Source organism: Mirounga angustirostris, unplaced genomic scaffold (genome assembly GCF_029215605.1).
Source record: "Mirounga angustirostris isolate CCGP_5_RB_7025 unplaced genomic scaffold, mMirAng1.0.hap1 SCAF_8, whole genome shotgun sequence".
In the NCBI taxonomy this organism is placed as follows: Eukaryota; Metazoa; Chordata; class Mammalia; order Carnivora; family Phocidae; genus Mirounga; species Mirounga angustirostris.
The window spans coordinates 60195407-60209445 of record NW_026991716.1 but is presented as its reverse complement, the minus strand read 5'-3'; the positions used below and the strand labels follow the sequence as shown (position 1 = coordinate 60209445).

The following is a 14039-nucleotide window of genomic DNA, read 5'->3' as shown; positions in this document are numbered from 1 at the left end:
TTCATCTGAGATACTATAGAACTTACATATAATTAAACTACATTTCTTTTTATATCTCCTATTCTGTTTTTTGCTTTTCCCTAATTAAGATTAAGTATGTTCCTGGTTAAACCTAATTAGCAATAGACTTACGTACTTCTAATTTGAATAACTTATAACAGAGGGGGAAAGGAGAAAAATACAAACAGAGAATTATCCACACAAATTTATATTTATAAACATCAATGAGAGAAAAGAAAGTCTATTTAGACTGATATATATATATGGGGAAAATGAGGTAATTTTAGAAATTCTCAATGTGCAACATGAAAGGTCAATGGGGAAAAACAATGAATTATTTATTTTGTACTAGTAGATTTCATCTATGGCCTCCTCAACCCCAACAACTTATTTTAATGATTTTAAAAATAACCAAAAGGCTATAAATAACATTTAGTGACTGGACAAAAGAGGCGGTCTGGATACCTGACTTGTCCCTGACCGTCACGGAAATGGAAGCCGGAAGCAGAAGCACTGCCACCCAGAGCCAGAGTTTCCAAGAGCCAGCATGCCTCATTGTGCCTCGAAACCATGTGAACAAGTGGCCACAGATCTGCAACAAAACAAAATATTGGAACTGAGCTTCTTGTATACGGTTCCTCTCATTATGATCTCTAGAAAACCCTCATCACCAAAGAGAACACAATAGATTTTTACAATATATATAATTATATAATTGGATATACGATTATATATGTAATGATACATAATAACACAATATATACCTTAATGTGTATGAAAAAGCTCCAAAAATATTTTCTGATTAGTTCCTAATTATCAGTGTCCACAAAGCCTCTTATGCCTTAAATTTTCTCTTCCTAACATGTGTTTTTTAAAGCTATACCACTTAAAATGATTCGTGTGTGTGTGTGTATATATATGTATATATATATATATATATACATATACATATATATATATATATATATATATATATTTCTAAATGCTGGTAAAACACACCTAACATAAAATCTACGATCTTTTTCAGTGGCATTAAGTACCTTCATATTATTGTGTGATCATCACTACCATCCATAACTTCTCATCTTGCAAAACTGAGATTCTGTAACTATTAAACACTAACTTCCCATTTCTCCCTCCCCCAACTCCTGGAAACCACCACTTTACTTTCTGTCTCTATGAATTTGACTACTCTAGGTACCTCATATGAGCGGAATCATACAGTATTTATCCTTTAGTGACTTTATTTCACTTAGCATAATATCCCTAAGGTTCATCCATGTGGTAGCATGTGTCAGAATTTCCTTCCTTTTTAAAGCTGAATAATATTGCACTGTATGTATATACTATGTTTTGTTTATCCATTCATCTGTTGATGGACACTTGGGTTGCTTTTGACTATTGTGAATAATGCTGCTATAAACACAAATGAACAAATACCTGTTCAAGTCCCTGCTTTTAATTCTTTAGGGTACATACCCAGAAATGGAGTTGCTGGATCATATGAAAATTCTATTTTGAATTTTCTGAGTAATGAACATACTGTTTGCCATAGCAGCTGCACCATTTTATATTCCCACCAACAATGCACAACAATTCCAAATTCTCCACATCCTCATCAACATTATTATTAGTAGTAGTAGTATTTTTAATAGCAACCATCCTAATGGGTGCAAGATGGTATCTCATTGTGTTTTTTATTTTCATTTCCCTAAGGATTAGTGATGTTGAACATCTTTTCATATGTTTATTATCCATTTGCATATCTTCTTTGGAGAAATATCTATTGAAATCCTTTCCCCATTTTTAAATCTGGTTTTCTGTTGTTGAATTTTAGGAGTTCTTTATATATTCTGGATATTTGCCCCTTTTCAGACATGATTTGCAAATATTTTCTTCCGTGTTGTGGGTTACCCCTTCACTCTCTTGATTGTGTCCTTTGCTGCAGTTTTTTTATTTGCATGTCATCCAATTTACCTATTTTTCTTCTAACCTGTTCTTTTGGTGTCATATACAATGATTTATATTTTTAAAATATAATCTTATTATTCACAATTCTATTTTCTCTTCTGAATATTAGTGTTACATATTTTGTCTCAACTGATATTACATTTTCTATAAACTTAACTATGTTGTTACTGGAACAATCACTGCTACTGGAGGGATTACTAGACACGTGAAAAGCAATCTTTCCTTCTGTTCAAAGAGAAAAATGGATATACGCCATGCCTACCTCACCTGAGCCTACCACTGGCATCAGATTTAACAATGTGTTACCCTCCATAATCATTTGTCTTTCTAAATATAGACTACTACTTTATAGGTATTACAATAAAAGATTTAGTAAATAGAATCCCTATAATGGAAAACTTAAATATTACTTAAATTAATTTTTATAGTGAAATAACTAAACATGGAAATAAATTGCAAGTAAAAATATAATGGCTCCTTCAGTGTATTTAACAATTGCAGTATTATTGGAATAGCTATTCTAAGACTTCTAAATATGCAAATAATATTGAATCATTTATTTGCTATCAAAGTTTACTCAAGAGTCAAATATAAAAGAGTCTATCATACCAATGTCTAAATGTTGTCAGTACACACTCTAGAAAAAAACCAAGGCCATCCTCTTTGGTATTCTGCATGTGCAAAATACCCTAAGATCAGCATTTTAAAATTAATTCAAGATTTTAGATATTTCTGGATGAATAGCTAAAAGCAGCAACTGCAATACTAAAATCGTATGTGCGATTCTAAATATCAAACATCTGGTTTTATGCCTTATTTCTTTTGAACTCTTTCATCTAGATATAGCCCTAATCCTCATATGACTTTGCAAACTTATCCTATTATTTCCAATCAGCTAGTAACAATTAATTTTATTTCAAATAAATGAACTCACAAATATTAATCTAATTATTGAAGAGATCCTTTGTTTGCAGTTTTAAGTAGCGATTTCTTATCTTCTAGAAATTTTTATTACTTAAAGGGATTTCAATTACTAAAACATAAACAAGAAAAAAAGAGTAAGTTTTACACTATTATAATCATTAAACATTCAATAAAAAATTACCATGCAAATAATCTTAAGGTACAGATGGATTAAATCAGAAAATTTTACCAAATATTTAAGCAGTAATTATCACTGAACTTTCACTTAAAAAAATTTTCAGAGAATAGGCAAAGAGAGTAAATCATTAAGTCAGCAAAATTATTACACCATACTCGACAATGATTTTTTTTTTTGACAATGATATTACAAGAAAAGAAAATCACAGGCAAATCTCTCTTGAACACAGATGCAAAACTGTCAACAAAATTTTTGCACAGTAAAGGAAACCATCAACAAAACAAAAAGGCAACCTACAGAAAGGGAGAGGATATTTGAAATGATAGATCTGATAAGGGGTTAATATCCAAAATATATAAAGAACTCACACAGCTCAACACCAAGAAAACAAAAAAATGGAGTTAAAAAAATGGGCAGAAGACATGAAGAGACATTTTTCCGAAGCAACTCTTATTTAGAGTTGATAACTTAGCAGTGTAATATAGTGGTGGAAATCATGGTTTCATGTCCGGACTTTGTCACTTATGAACAAGTTATGTAATTTCACTAAGCCTTCATTTATTTACCTGAAAACTGATAATAACACTAGCAATAAATTATTTAACACCTGGGAAAAGCATAGTAAAGATCCTTGAACATATTAAGTATTCATAAAAATTACCTGCTATTATAATTGTTTGCTCTACATATTCACAAATAATAATAAATAAAAATGTAGTTATATTTATCTCCTAAGCCTGAGGTTGACATTGATATTTGGACAATGAGGAAATGCCGAAGCATCCTAGAAATTTATGTTCGTTGAAGCTTTGGTCCCTGTTATAGCAACAAAGAACCAGAGAGCTATACAACCATAAGCATATTAACTCAATCTTGAGGTCTCCCAACTGTTTCCTTGAGCCACTTAGAGATTGATAGCACCTAGCTTCAATCTCATTTATGCAAAATGTTTGAAGAAGATATTATGGATAGTTGACCAAATGTCCTAGTTACTGATGTATTGTCATTCCACCCTCCATTGAAATGTCTCTCACCAAGTTCAGCAAGAACTTGAAAGAAGAATCCTTTTCTCTCCCCATCTAATTCAACTTTTGGTGGTATTTCCAATAGCTGACCACTCCCTCCTTGAAATCCTCACTCTCATTGGCCTCCCCGCCCTCACACTCTCTGGGATTTCCTTCTAAATCCCTTCTCAAATCTTGTTTCTACCTGATTTCTTAATCCTGGGATCTGTGAGCCCTCCTTGCCCAACTCTTTATAAGGTCTCCTTAGGTGATCTCACCATTCTCTTCGCTTTGAACGTATCTGTCAGATAATTCTAAAATTTGTATGCCCAGTCCAATCTTCTCTGAACATTAGATTGTGTAGCCAGCTGTCTATTCTATATTCCCTCTTAGATGTTGCACAGACACCTGTAACTTATTATGTCCAAATTAAATGCCTGATTCCCAACCACAATGTACTCCTCTCATGCTCTTCCCAGTCTCAGTTAGCACCCACCAAAATGCTCAAACCAGGAACTCAAGCATCACACTGATGTTCCTGTCTTCCTCATCACCATCCCCCACATCCAGTCAGCAAGTCATATCAGTGTTACCTGCCCTCCATTCCTCTGCTGTAATCGTAGTTCAGGTTACCCTGGTTTAGACTCCTCAACAGCTTCCTAACTGGGCACTAGAGAGCTTTTCTTTAAAAAAAAAAAGAATTTTTTTTTTTTGAGAGAGAGAGAGCGCATGCCTGCACGAGTGGATGAGTTGGGGGAGGAGGGGCAGAGGGCAAAGCAGACTCCCCACTGAGCAGGGAGCCTGATGTGGGGCTCTATCCCAGGACCCTGGAATCATGATTTGAGCCGAAAGCAGACACTTAACCGACTGACCCACCCAGGTGCCCTAGAGAGCTTTTCTTAAAATAAAAGGTGAATCATGGCACTCCCCTGCTTTTACCCTTTCATGGTTTCCCATTGTACTTCATATGTAATCCAAAAGCCTTTCTATGGCCTAGAAGCCCTGACTAAACTAGCCCCTACCCCCTCTCCAGCCTCATTTGGTACTGTTCTCTTCACTGATGACCTAGTCCTCAAATTCCCTTGCTCTTTCCAAACTCAGGGCTTTTGTGCATGCTATTACCTCAACCTGGATAATGCTGGGTCCTGTTCATCCTACATCTCTCAATGTAAATGTTACTGTGTGGAAAAGCCCTTACCTGACAAAGAAGTATCCTCACCCCATTATTCTCCAGCTCAGACTATTTTGTCTGGACATACGTTAATAAACACAGTACATATGTTTATTGCCTCCAGTCAACCTTATGTTCCTTGAAGGCAGAGACTATGTCTGTCTTGTTCATCACCTTATCCTGGGCACCTAGCATAGTATCTGGAAAAGCAGGGGCTCAATAAATATTCTTTGAATTAAAAAAAGTAAGAGATTGCCAATTTCCAAATCTTGAGATACAGTAAAATATATTTATCTTTGAATCTGCAGTGATGATAATTTAGACTTTTATAATTCTTAAGGCATTTCAAGATCTGACAATATTTCAAGGACCATCATGAACATTCTTTCTTTTGATACATTTTATTATTTTTCTTTTTAAGTTTTTTATTTTAATTCCAGTATAGTTAACATACAGTGTTATATTAGTTTCAGGTGTACATCTCTTTGCACATTTTAAAACATGTTTACTAGTTGAGGTTTCTGTTGTTTTGATCCTGATTAAGTATAGATGAACTCCACTCTGAACATTTTTTTTTCCACTATGAACATTTGGTAAATGTTTGGTAAAGGTAAAGGTAAACTTGGTAAAGATTTCAAAATAAATCCTTGTATATGTTTTTAAAAAATACCTTTTCCAGATCTTTAACCTCTGCTTCAGGCAGTTGAAGGGGTGGGAAAAACTTCCATTGGGGTCCTTCTGGACCTATCCTCCAGATCCTTCTCACTGTCCCCAGAACCCACTGATTTCAGGCTGCTTCTTTCTGTTCTGGACCCACCTCCAATGCTCTCCAGGAATTCTCAATTCTGGGCTTTGTCCACAACCTCCTTCATCATCAAAACTTGCCAATTTTCTATTTTGTCCCCTCAGATCCCAGCTAGATGACTACCAAAATAGTTTGATAAATTCAAGCCAACAGAGGCGCCTGGGTGGCTCAGTTGTTAAATGTCTGTCTTCAGCTCAGGTCATGATCCCAGTGTCCTGGGTTTGAGCCTGCAGTGGGCTCCCCGCTCCATGGGAAGCCTGCTTCTCCCTCTCCCACTCCCCCTGCTTGTGTTCCCTCTCTCGCTGTGTCTCTCTCTGTCAAATAAATAAATAAGATCTTAAAATAAATAAATAAATTCATTCAAGCCAACATTGTCACAATTTAATGTGTTGCTCTTCCCGGGTAAGATTTAAATGTTAACACAGACCTTCAATGCTTTCCCAGTGAATTGACCAATGAAGAACCTCAGAATAATATATATGGATGCTGAGGTTACTGACGGCCTCAAATCATTTTTTTGTACAAATATGGCTCATGATACATTTTAAGAAGGACATGGGGAATACTGGTTACACATGGTCTCATTTTCTGAAGCAGAATTTCTTTTATATGTGGTATTTATTGAGAGGCAAGCATGTCTGCCCCTAACAGGAGCAGGGTATAGGGCAAGAGACCCATATACTGTATGTTTAAATATAATAAAGCTAATAAAACTAAGAAGAAATGTGCTTTATCCTTTTATCTTGGCAAGTATACCTTCACAAAGACCTGAAAGCCCAAGTCAAATTTAGAACTGAACATAGCAGGCTGCAAAGGATGAACCAGTCTCTGGGCTGGACCAAAGCTCTTCTCTCATTTTTTCCCATTCTCGCCTTCGTCTGCACCATGAGGAGCCTCACCCACATGTATGGGAACATACCAGTAAATCTAAGCTCTGTCCACAACAGCGGCAAGCAGTCGCTCCTTGACACCCACTGGGGCCTACAAGTGTTCCTACCAGTAACTTGGTCTGCCCTTAGGAAGATGAACCCCAGGAAGAAGTCTGCCAGGTCCTGTAAGAGGACTAAGAGTCACTTGGTCAGGGAGCTTCAGGATCTTCCTAGAGCCTCATCAAGCAGCTTGGGCTTTGGGTGGACAGGTACCCGTAACTCTGTGGACTCCTAACCCTGAGAGCAGGAGCACATCCAGAGCGAGGCCATATAAAGGCCTTCCAAAATGTAAGGCCCAGAGCAGGGACCTTGTTGCCTGGGCCTAAGGGTAGTACAGAAGACAAGTATCAGGTCCCCATTCTACAGATATGAAAACTCGAAGATCATAGAGAAGATCCCAGAGCCTGAGCTCTAAGTCCAGTTCTTCTTGCCTAAGAAGCCAGTGCCGTTACACATCAGGTTGTGGGATAGACCTATCATATCCCTATATACTTCTAAATTTTCAGCTACCATCTATCAAGATGCTAGCCAGACCCAGGCAGTTCCTTCCCGGCACTACAAAGGACCAAAGTCATAACTGTGAACGTGCCCAGTACCGGCAGTCTTGAGCAGACAACAGTGCTGGGGCCTATGAACTCTAAAATCAACCAGAGAGCCCTGTCTGTAACTGATTTCTCATTGCCGTGACAACAAAGAGATAAAGGCTGCCTGAAGGTCTATGTATAACCTCGACTTCTAACCCATTATTCTCACCATCCTTGGCCAACTGGAATAGTTTTAGATATTGGCTGGGGCAAGGTAATTAAAAAGGAAAGTCACTATCCCTTAACTTACCCTTATTCGGTGCTTGAAAACCTATGAGGCAACTATCAAAATATTTTAATTAGGACATGGATTTTTAAAAATTCCTTATTAATCTAAATTCATGTACAGCGAGCACAAAAAGGACAGAAAGGAACTGTGGAAAAACCTTAATCTTTCACTCCATCCATACAATGAGACTCCTACTATGAGCCATGGGGTGGGGGGGGGAGACAACAGTCATTGGGGAGATAGCAGGGAACCAAACAGAGGAAGTCCTTGGTGTCACTCTGGTCAGGGAAACCAAAAACAAACAAGCACATACTTTATCTTTGCGAGATAGACACTAGGAAGTAAAGGAAAGCAGAGTGAGTAGAATGATGAAACAGCAGGCTTGCTAAATAAGATGGTCAGGTACGTCTTAGCACAAGTTTTTGAGTAAACCAAAACAAACCAAACCAAATCTGCCAATGGAACATGAATCGTTTTACTGTTATGTCATCTAACATTTTATAATGCTCACTCTGCGTCTTTGAAATTTGGTATTAGGTAAAGGGTCAGAACATTAGAATTAAGACAGAAATAGAAAATAACATGGGAAAGAAAATGAAAGAGGCAAAGGGAGAAAATAGAGAAAGAATCCTAATTTGCTTTATGTGGACTGTTAAATGAGCAACACCACATTTCAACTTTCAGAAAAGTAAATTTGATTTGTCAAGTGACTGAAAGAACACATGTTTTCAGAGTATTCATTATAAATAGAATTGCTGTGTGACTGGGTAGGGGATCAATTCTTAAATCGAACCTCTTGACTACCCTCCAATATGCCTGTATGTAACTCCAAGAAAATCTGGCCATAGTATTATGAAGTCACACATCTTGTAAATAAGCAAAAACAACAGGTGGTACACATCTGTTCTTTTACCAATCTTTAGAATCTGTCTTTAGTGAAGCTACAGCAGAGTCTATAAACTATTGGAGAAAACCAGCTGAAAAGCCATGCCTATAGAGCTAAATTCCAAGCCAATAATAGGACAAAAATTCCCAAGAGCTCAGGACTAGATCTAGCATTATTTCATAATTTTATCATTAACTACAACAATGAAATTGAAGATAGTTTGCAGAAGTCTTTTGCAGCTTCGGCAAGGGTTCTGCCCTCATTATAATCTACAGAAGGCCCTTGACCTTTATATTTTAATTACAGGCATCATATTTAACTTAAGAACCTAAGTTAGAAATTTCAAAATCCTCTTCAACTCATTCTTTACCCCTCCTATATCAAACCTCTATCAAGTCTATCAAATCTACCTTTAAAAATTTCCTTTGAATCCATACCAACTTCTTCATCCTTACAAAAACTAACTTACCTCCTTACCATTTCTAATCTGTAAAAGTGCAGCAGACTCCTAACTACATTCCTTTCCTTTCAGTCTGGTTCCCCTTGATTCTATCTCCCTACTGTTCTAGAATTCTATAGCAGCGATCTAATCAAGTTAGTGTTCTGCTTTATTAATATCTGCTGGTGGTTTTTCATCGGCCATTTCTAAGGGAAGCTCTCAAGGCTCTTTCACAGTGGGGTCCTCAACTCATCTGACCAGTCTCGTGGCCTGCTACCTCCTTCCAAACAAACTTTACACCATCAAACTCTTCACAATTCCCCAAATGTGCCATGCTTCGCACATGCGGTTTGGGCTGTTGGGATGTCTTTCCAATTCTCTTTCCAACTGGTGATCATTTACTCTGCCTTCTACATGCAGTTCAAATGCCATGTCCTCTATGAAGTCTGCAAGAGCCATCACAGAGTTCATTTACTCACTGCCTTGCAATCCAATGGAGCTCAGTACCCACCTCTGCTTCAGCCTGGTCTACACAGCATTTTAATAACCTGTGTGCATTCTGTCTCTTCTCTATACTGAACATCTTGTAGAAAAAAAAGTATTTTATCATTTGTGTTTTGTTCAAACATTAAATAATGTTTAAACACGGCATTTAGTAGGTACCTACTTGATCAATTTGTAGGATGAATATAGTCTAAGACAACACATTTCCAAAATTAAACAAATGGAGGTTCAAACTGTTAAGTAATATATCCAGATATGGACTTAACATTTACAGAAGATATAGGTGGAGAATTATTACTAAAAGAAGGCTCAGTGAACATAATTTCAGTTATTTAATGAGATGCACAAAAGATAATACTACTGAATTTTTCTTCCATCACAGAAAATATATCCCCTGGTTCTCAATGTTTATAAACCTCTAAAACTGATCAATTCTATCACATTTTCCCAAACTTCTATGTTATTTCTCCTGACACTTCAAAACTAGTGCCTACTTCCCAAGAGGGTCTCCAACCTCAGGTTCCCTTTGAACGTGCTTAACTGATTCTCTTCACCCTCGACAACTTGTTTTATTGATTCACTTCTCTGACCTACCGTCTCCGTCAACTTTTTTTGGTACCATTCTCAACTTCCATCATTATGAATGACCTACATTTTTTCGGATTTCCATTCTCTAGCTTCATTTTCACAGATATATCTGTATCAGTGATCCAATGCCACTTAAAATTTTAAATTAACATAGACGTATATATTTTCCTTATGTATCAAGTTTTCCTAATTTTCCTACTTGAAGGGCTCTACTAACTTTATGATCTAATAATCTTACAATCTCATGATTATTTTTGATCTCTCTCAAAGAGAGGTAACAAGACCCTGTGGGCTTCACAAATATCATGGAATATCATGGGTCAGGCCTATTATTCCCACTCTCACATTTGCCACCTATCAATTTCCAAACTCAATATGGAACTTCCTCACCTGATTATCTCACTAAAGACCTACAAAATAACACCGTAAAAAGCCCCTTGCCTCTCAGTTTCTCCTTTCGGATCTCTCCTTGGCAAGTGCTATCTGCTCTCCTCATCTCCGATTTCATCCCAGCTTGGATTCTCTGTCTTACCAAGCACATGACTGCTCACTCCCACCTCTAAGCCTGCACACATGCCATTCCTTCTGGATGGAATGCCCTCTCTCTTGCTCTCTTCTGCTAAGCCTCTTTATTCTCTGCCTCTTTAAGATACATGACCTTAATGCAGCCTGCCTCGAATAATCCAACTCCAATCCCATTCATTCTATTTTTTTTCAGCATCCTTTCCAGGTTATATATTAGCATCTCTCTAGCCCTGCTAATTTGTATTCCTGCTAATTTTTCATTTTCACTTGAATTTGTATTTATGATGTCAATTGTTTTTGTTTTGTTTTTATTTAAATTCAATCAGCCAACATATAGTAAATCATTAGTTATAGATGTAGAGTTCAATAATTCATCAGTTGCATATAACACCCAGTGCTCATTACATCACGTGCCCTCCTTAATACCCCTCACCCAGTTACCCCATCCCCCCACCCATCTCCCCTCCAGCAACCCTCAGTTTGTTTCCTACAGTTAAGAGTCTCTCATGGTTTTTCTCCCTCTCTGATGACTTCCCATTCAATTTTCCTTCCCTTCCCTTATGATCCTCTACGCTGTTTCTTATATTCCACAAATGAGTGAAACCATATAATTGTCTTTCTTTGATTGACTTACTTCACTCAGCGTAATACCCTCCATCTCCATCCACATCCATGTACAACTATGGTTTCTATTTCCATATGTTCTCTTGCCTCTAAAACCATCCACCCTGTGTACCCACTGGGCATTATTGCCTGCTGGGGAAAAAACGAACTACAATTTCAATAGGAGAGATTAAACAGAAGGACCATAAAGTAGATGGAAATTTTCTATTTCTGGAGAATACAATGGGCTTCTATCTGTTTTAGATGGTTTCCTTGGATGACAATGATTCGGATACAGAGATAATGTCCTAACTGTGATAATAATCACATTTGGTTTTCTTTCACCTTTTCAGTTTTTTTCCTGACCTTTTCATATCAGGTTCAGGCTCACTCCCCTGCTCTATCACTACATCTTCTCCCTCTTTCCCAGGAAACCCCACTTAGGTGCCTAGCCAGTTTGAGGGATCAGACTGGACAGAACCTCATGGAAGCATGTGCCAGTAACTTCCTCCATTTTCTATCCCCTAGGGAGAGAATAAATTGTTGTACCCCGGGATCCCCTTCCTCTTTTCCAACCTGAAGAGATATTCCCACTCAAAGAACCCTGTCAACCCTCCTCAGGAAATTTTAGGTACATTTTGCACCATCTGAACATCTAAACATCTCAATTCCTCCTTTGCAGGCACATATCCAAAAATCTCTACTTAGAGTCCTACAGCTCTCTCCTCACGCACCAGCAAGGAGATGCTGGAAACCACACATTTGAGGGGTTTGTTTTGTTTTGTTTTATCTCTTTAAAAATGACAGTACTGCTTGGTTTGGACTGAGAATAATCAGTGCCATTGCTCTTTCACTTTTTGTTGGGGGTGGGGGTAGGGAAAGACGTTGGAGTGGTTTTATTTCATCCTCTCCATTATCAAGCAGATATAAATTCCTCTTGAGCGTCCCGAACCGCACCGCACCCCCCCCTTCTTGTTTCTCCTCAGACTTCTCCCCCAAGCAGAAGATGGGACCAAGCCCTCTTGGAATTGTGAATGGAAGGAGGCAGCACAAGGGTTTCCTTTACCCTTGCACTCCCCAGCCTCAAGCCGGGGCTCATGATCACTCGCTGCTGCAATGCCTGGGTGGTTCAATTAGAACTGTCCGCATTTTCAGGGTTCTGGGTTCCCCTCTTTTGGGTCCCCAGCCCACTGTGCCCTGAGGCCGGCAGTGAGTTCTGATACCCTGTTTCTCTCCATTTCCCAACCTCTCTGTGCCCCTGGGGCTCCTGCAACCTGGCCTGCCCACCCCGACTCGCCTGCTGTCTCCCTCCCTCACCCTACACGGGGCAGGTCTCGCTTACACGCCCGCCTGCCCAGAAGGAGCTAGCGTGCCCGGCGGCCGCGGCGCGCTTGGTTCCGCGCCAACAAACTTCTTCGGGACCCCGCAGCGCCCCAGCGGGCTGCGCTGCGCCGCGCCGCCTCCCTGCTCACGGCCGCCGTGGCGTCGGCGCCGGCGCGCTGACGGCGGCGGCGGCTGGATCTCGCAGCCCAGGCGGCGGAGGCGGGGGCCGCGTTCTCCGAGCGCCGGGACCGGGGCGTCCCCGCGGCGGCGGCGGCGGCGGCGGCGGCTGCAGGGACGGCGGGGACGGCGGCTGCGCTCGGTGGGGCGCGCTGCGCAGGCTGCAGGGTAATTAAGGAGCCACACCGGCCGCCGCGAGACTAGCCGGGGCTGGGGGAGGCCGGGATGCCCGCCCGCGCGGTGCTGCGGAGCAGCGCTTGGGAGAAATACCCGCGTGTCGGAATAAGTAACCCCCGACCCGAGAGCGAGGCGCCGGCACCTCGCGTCTTCCAGTTTATACCCCTTAACTGTCTCCTCGCTTCCAATGGGTAACGTCTCTAGATGTAGACCAAAAATAACGATCTAACGGCATGCATTTATATTGAGTTTATTTGTTCTGTGCATTTAACCCCATGGATATTTTTTTTCTTCTGTATTTGATGTCTGTTCTCACCCGCATCAGCAGTGCTCATAGCTCTCCTTGACAAACACACGTAGCCAGAAAAACCACCTAGAACTAAAGTATAAGGCATAAAGCCTGCATTACGTGAACATCTGAACACGAACTACATTCTGTGTAGCATATTAAAGTGGCCATATCGTGCCAAACGTTCTTGGTCCCATCATTAAGCTACCTATGGGAATGCGTAATTGCAGGTGTGCATTATTTATCTACCAAAACATATTTACCTGTAAAGCACAGTTTTTACATTTTCTTGAAAAGCAGATGCACGCAAATGACCAGCAACATGAGCAGATGACATAGACCCGGCATGTGTGCGGCCCGGCAAGTGAAAGGGCCGGCGGCAAAGCTGCGCAGCTTACCTTGAATGTGTGTTTGAGCCCCTCAGAGGCGCAGTGGAGTCCGGCCCGGGCTGCCGCACCGCCGAGGAGTGGCCCGAGTGAGCTCCCTGCGAGTGGGGAAGGGGGACGCATCTCTGCCCTTATTAGTCTCTCGCAGTGTGACCCTCCCACTCGACGAGGACGGAGGACTCCGCAAGACAGGACTCCGCCAACTCGTGCACAGGTTTTCCTTAATTACAACAATGTCGCCTTGCAGCTAGGAATACTGCCTTTCAGGCTTATGTTTTATTAGCACTTTCACAGATAGAATGACTGTTGGTTGCAGGTGCTAGAGTTTCTCACTTTGATTATGAAGT

The 14039-nt window shown here is 40.0% G+C and overlaps 1 protein-coding gene across 1 annotated transcript in view; it reads right to left on the bottom strand.

The window, feature by feature from the left end:
* Positions 1-13784, bottom strand: part of COL19A1 (collagen type XIX alpha 1 chain) — a 216228-nt gene extending 202444 nt beyond the window's left edge. Inside the window, exons 1-2 of the mRNA XM_064596956.1 lie at positions 13705-13784; positions 466-592 (exon numbers count right to left, since the gene is read on the bottom strand). Of these exons, the coding sequence (XP_064453026.1) occupies positions 466-556 (91 nt within the window). The 5' untranslated portion in view covers positions 557-592; positions 13705-13784. The remainder of the gene's footprint in view (positions 1-465; positions 593-13704) is intronic.
* Between the last annotated feature and the right edge of the window lie 255 nt (positions 13785-14039).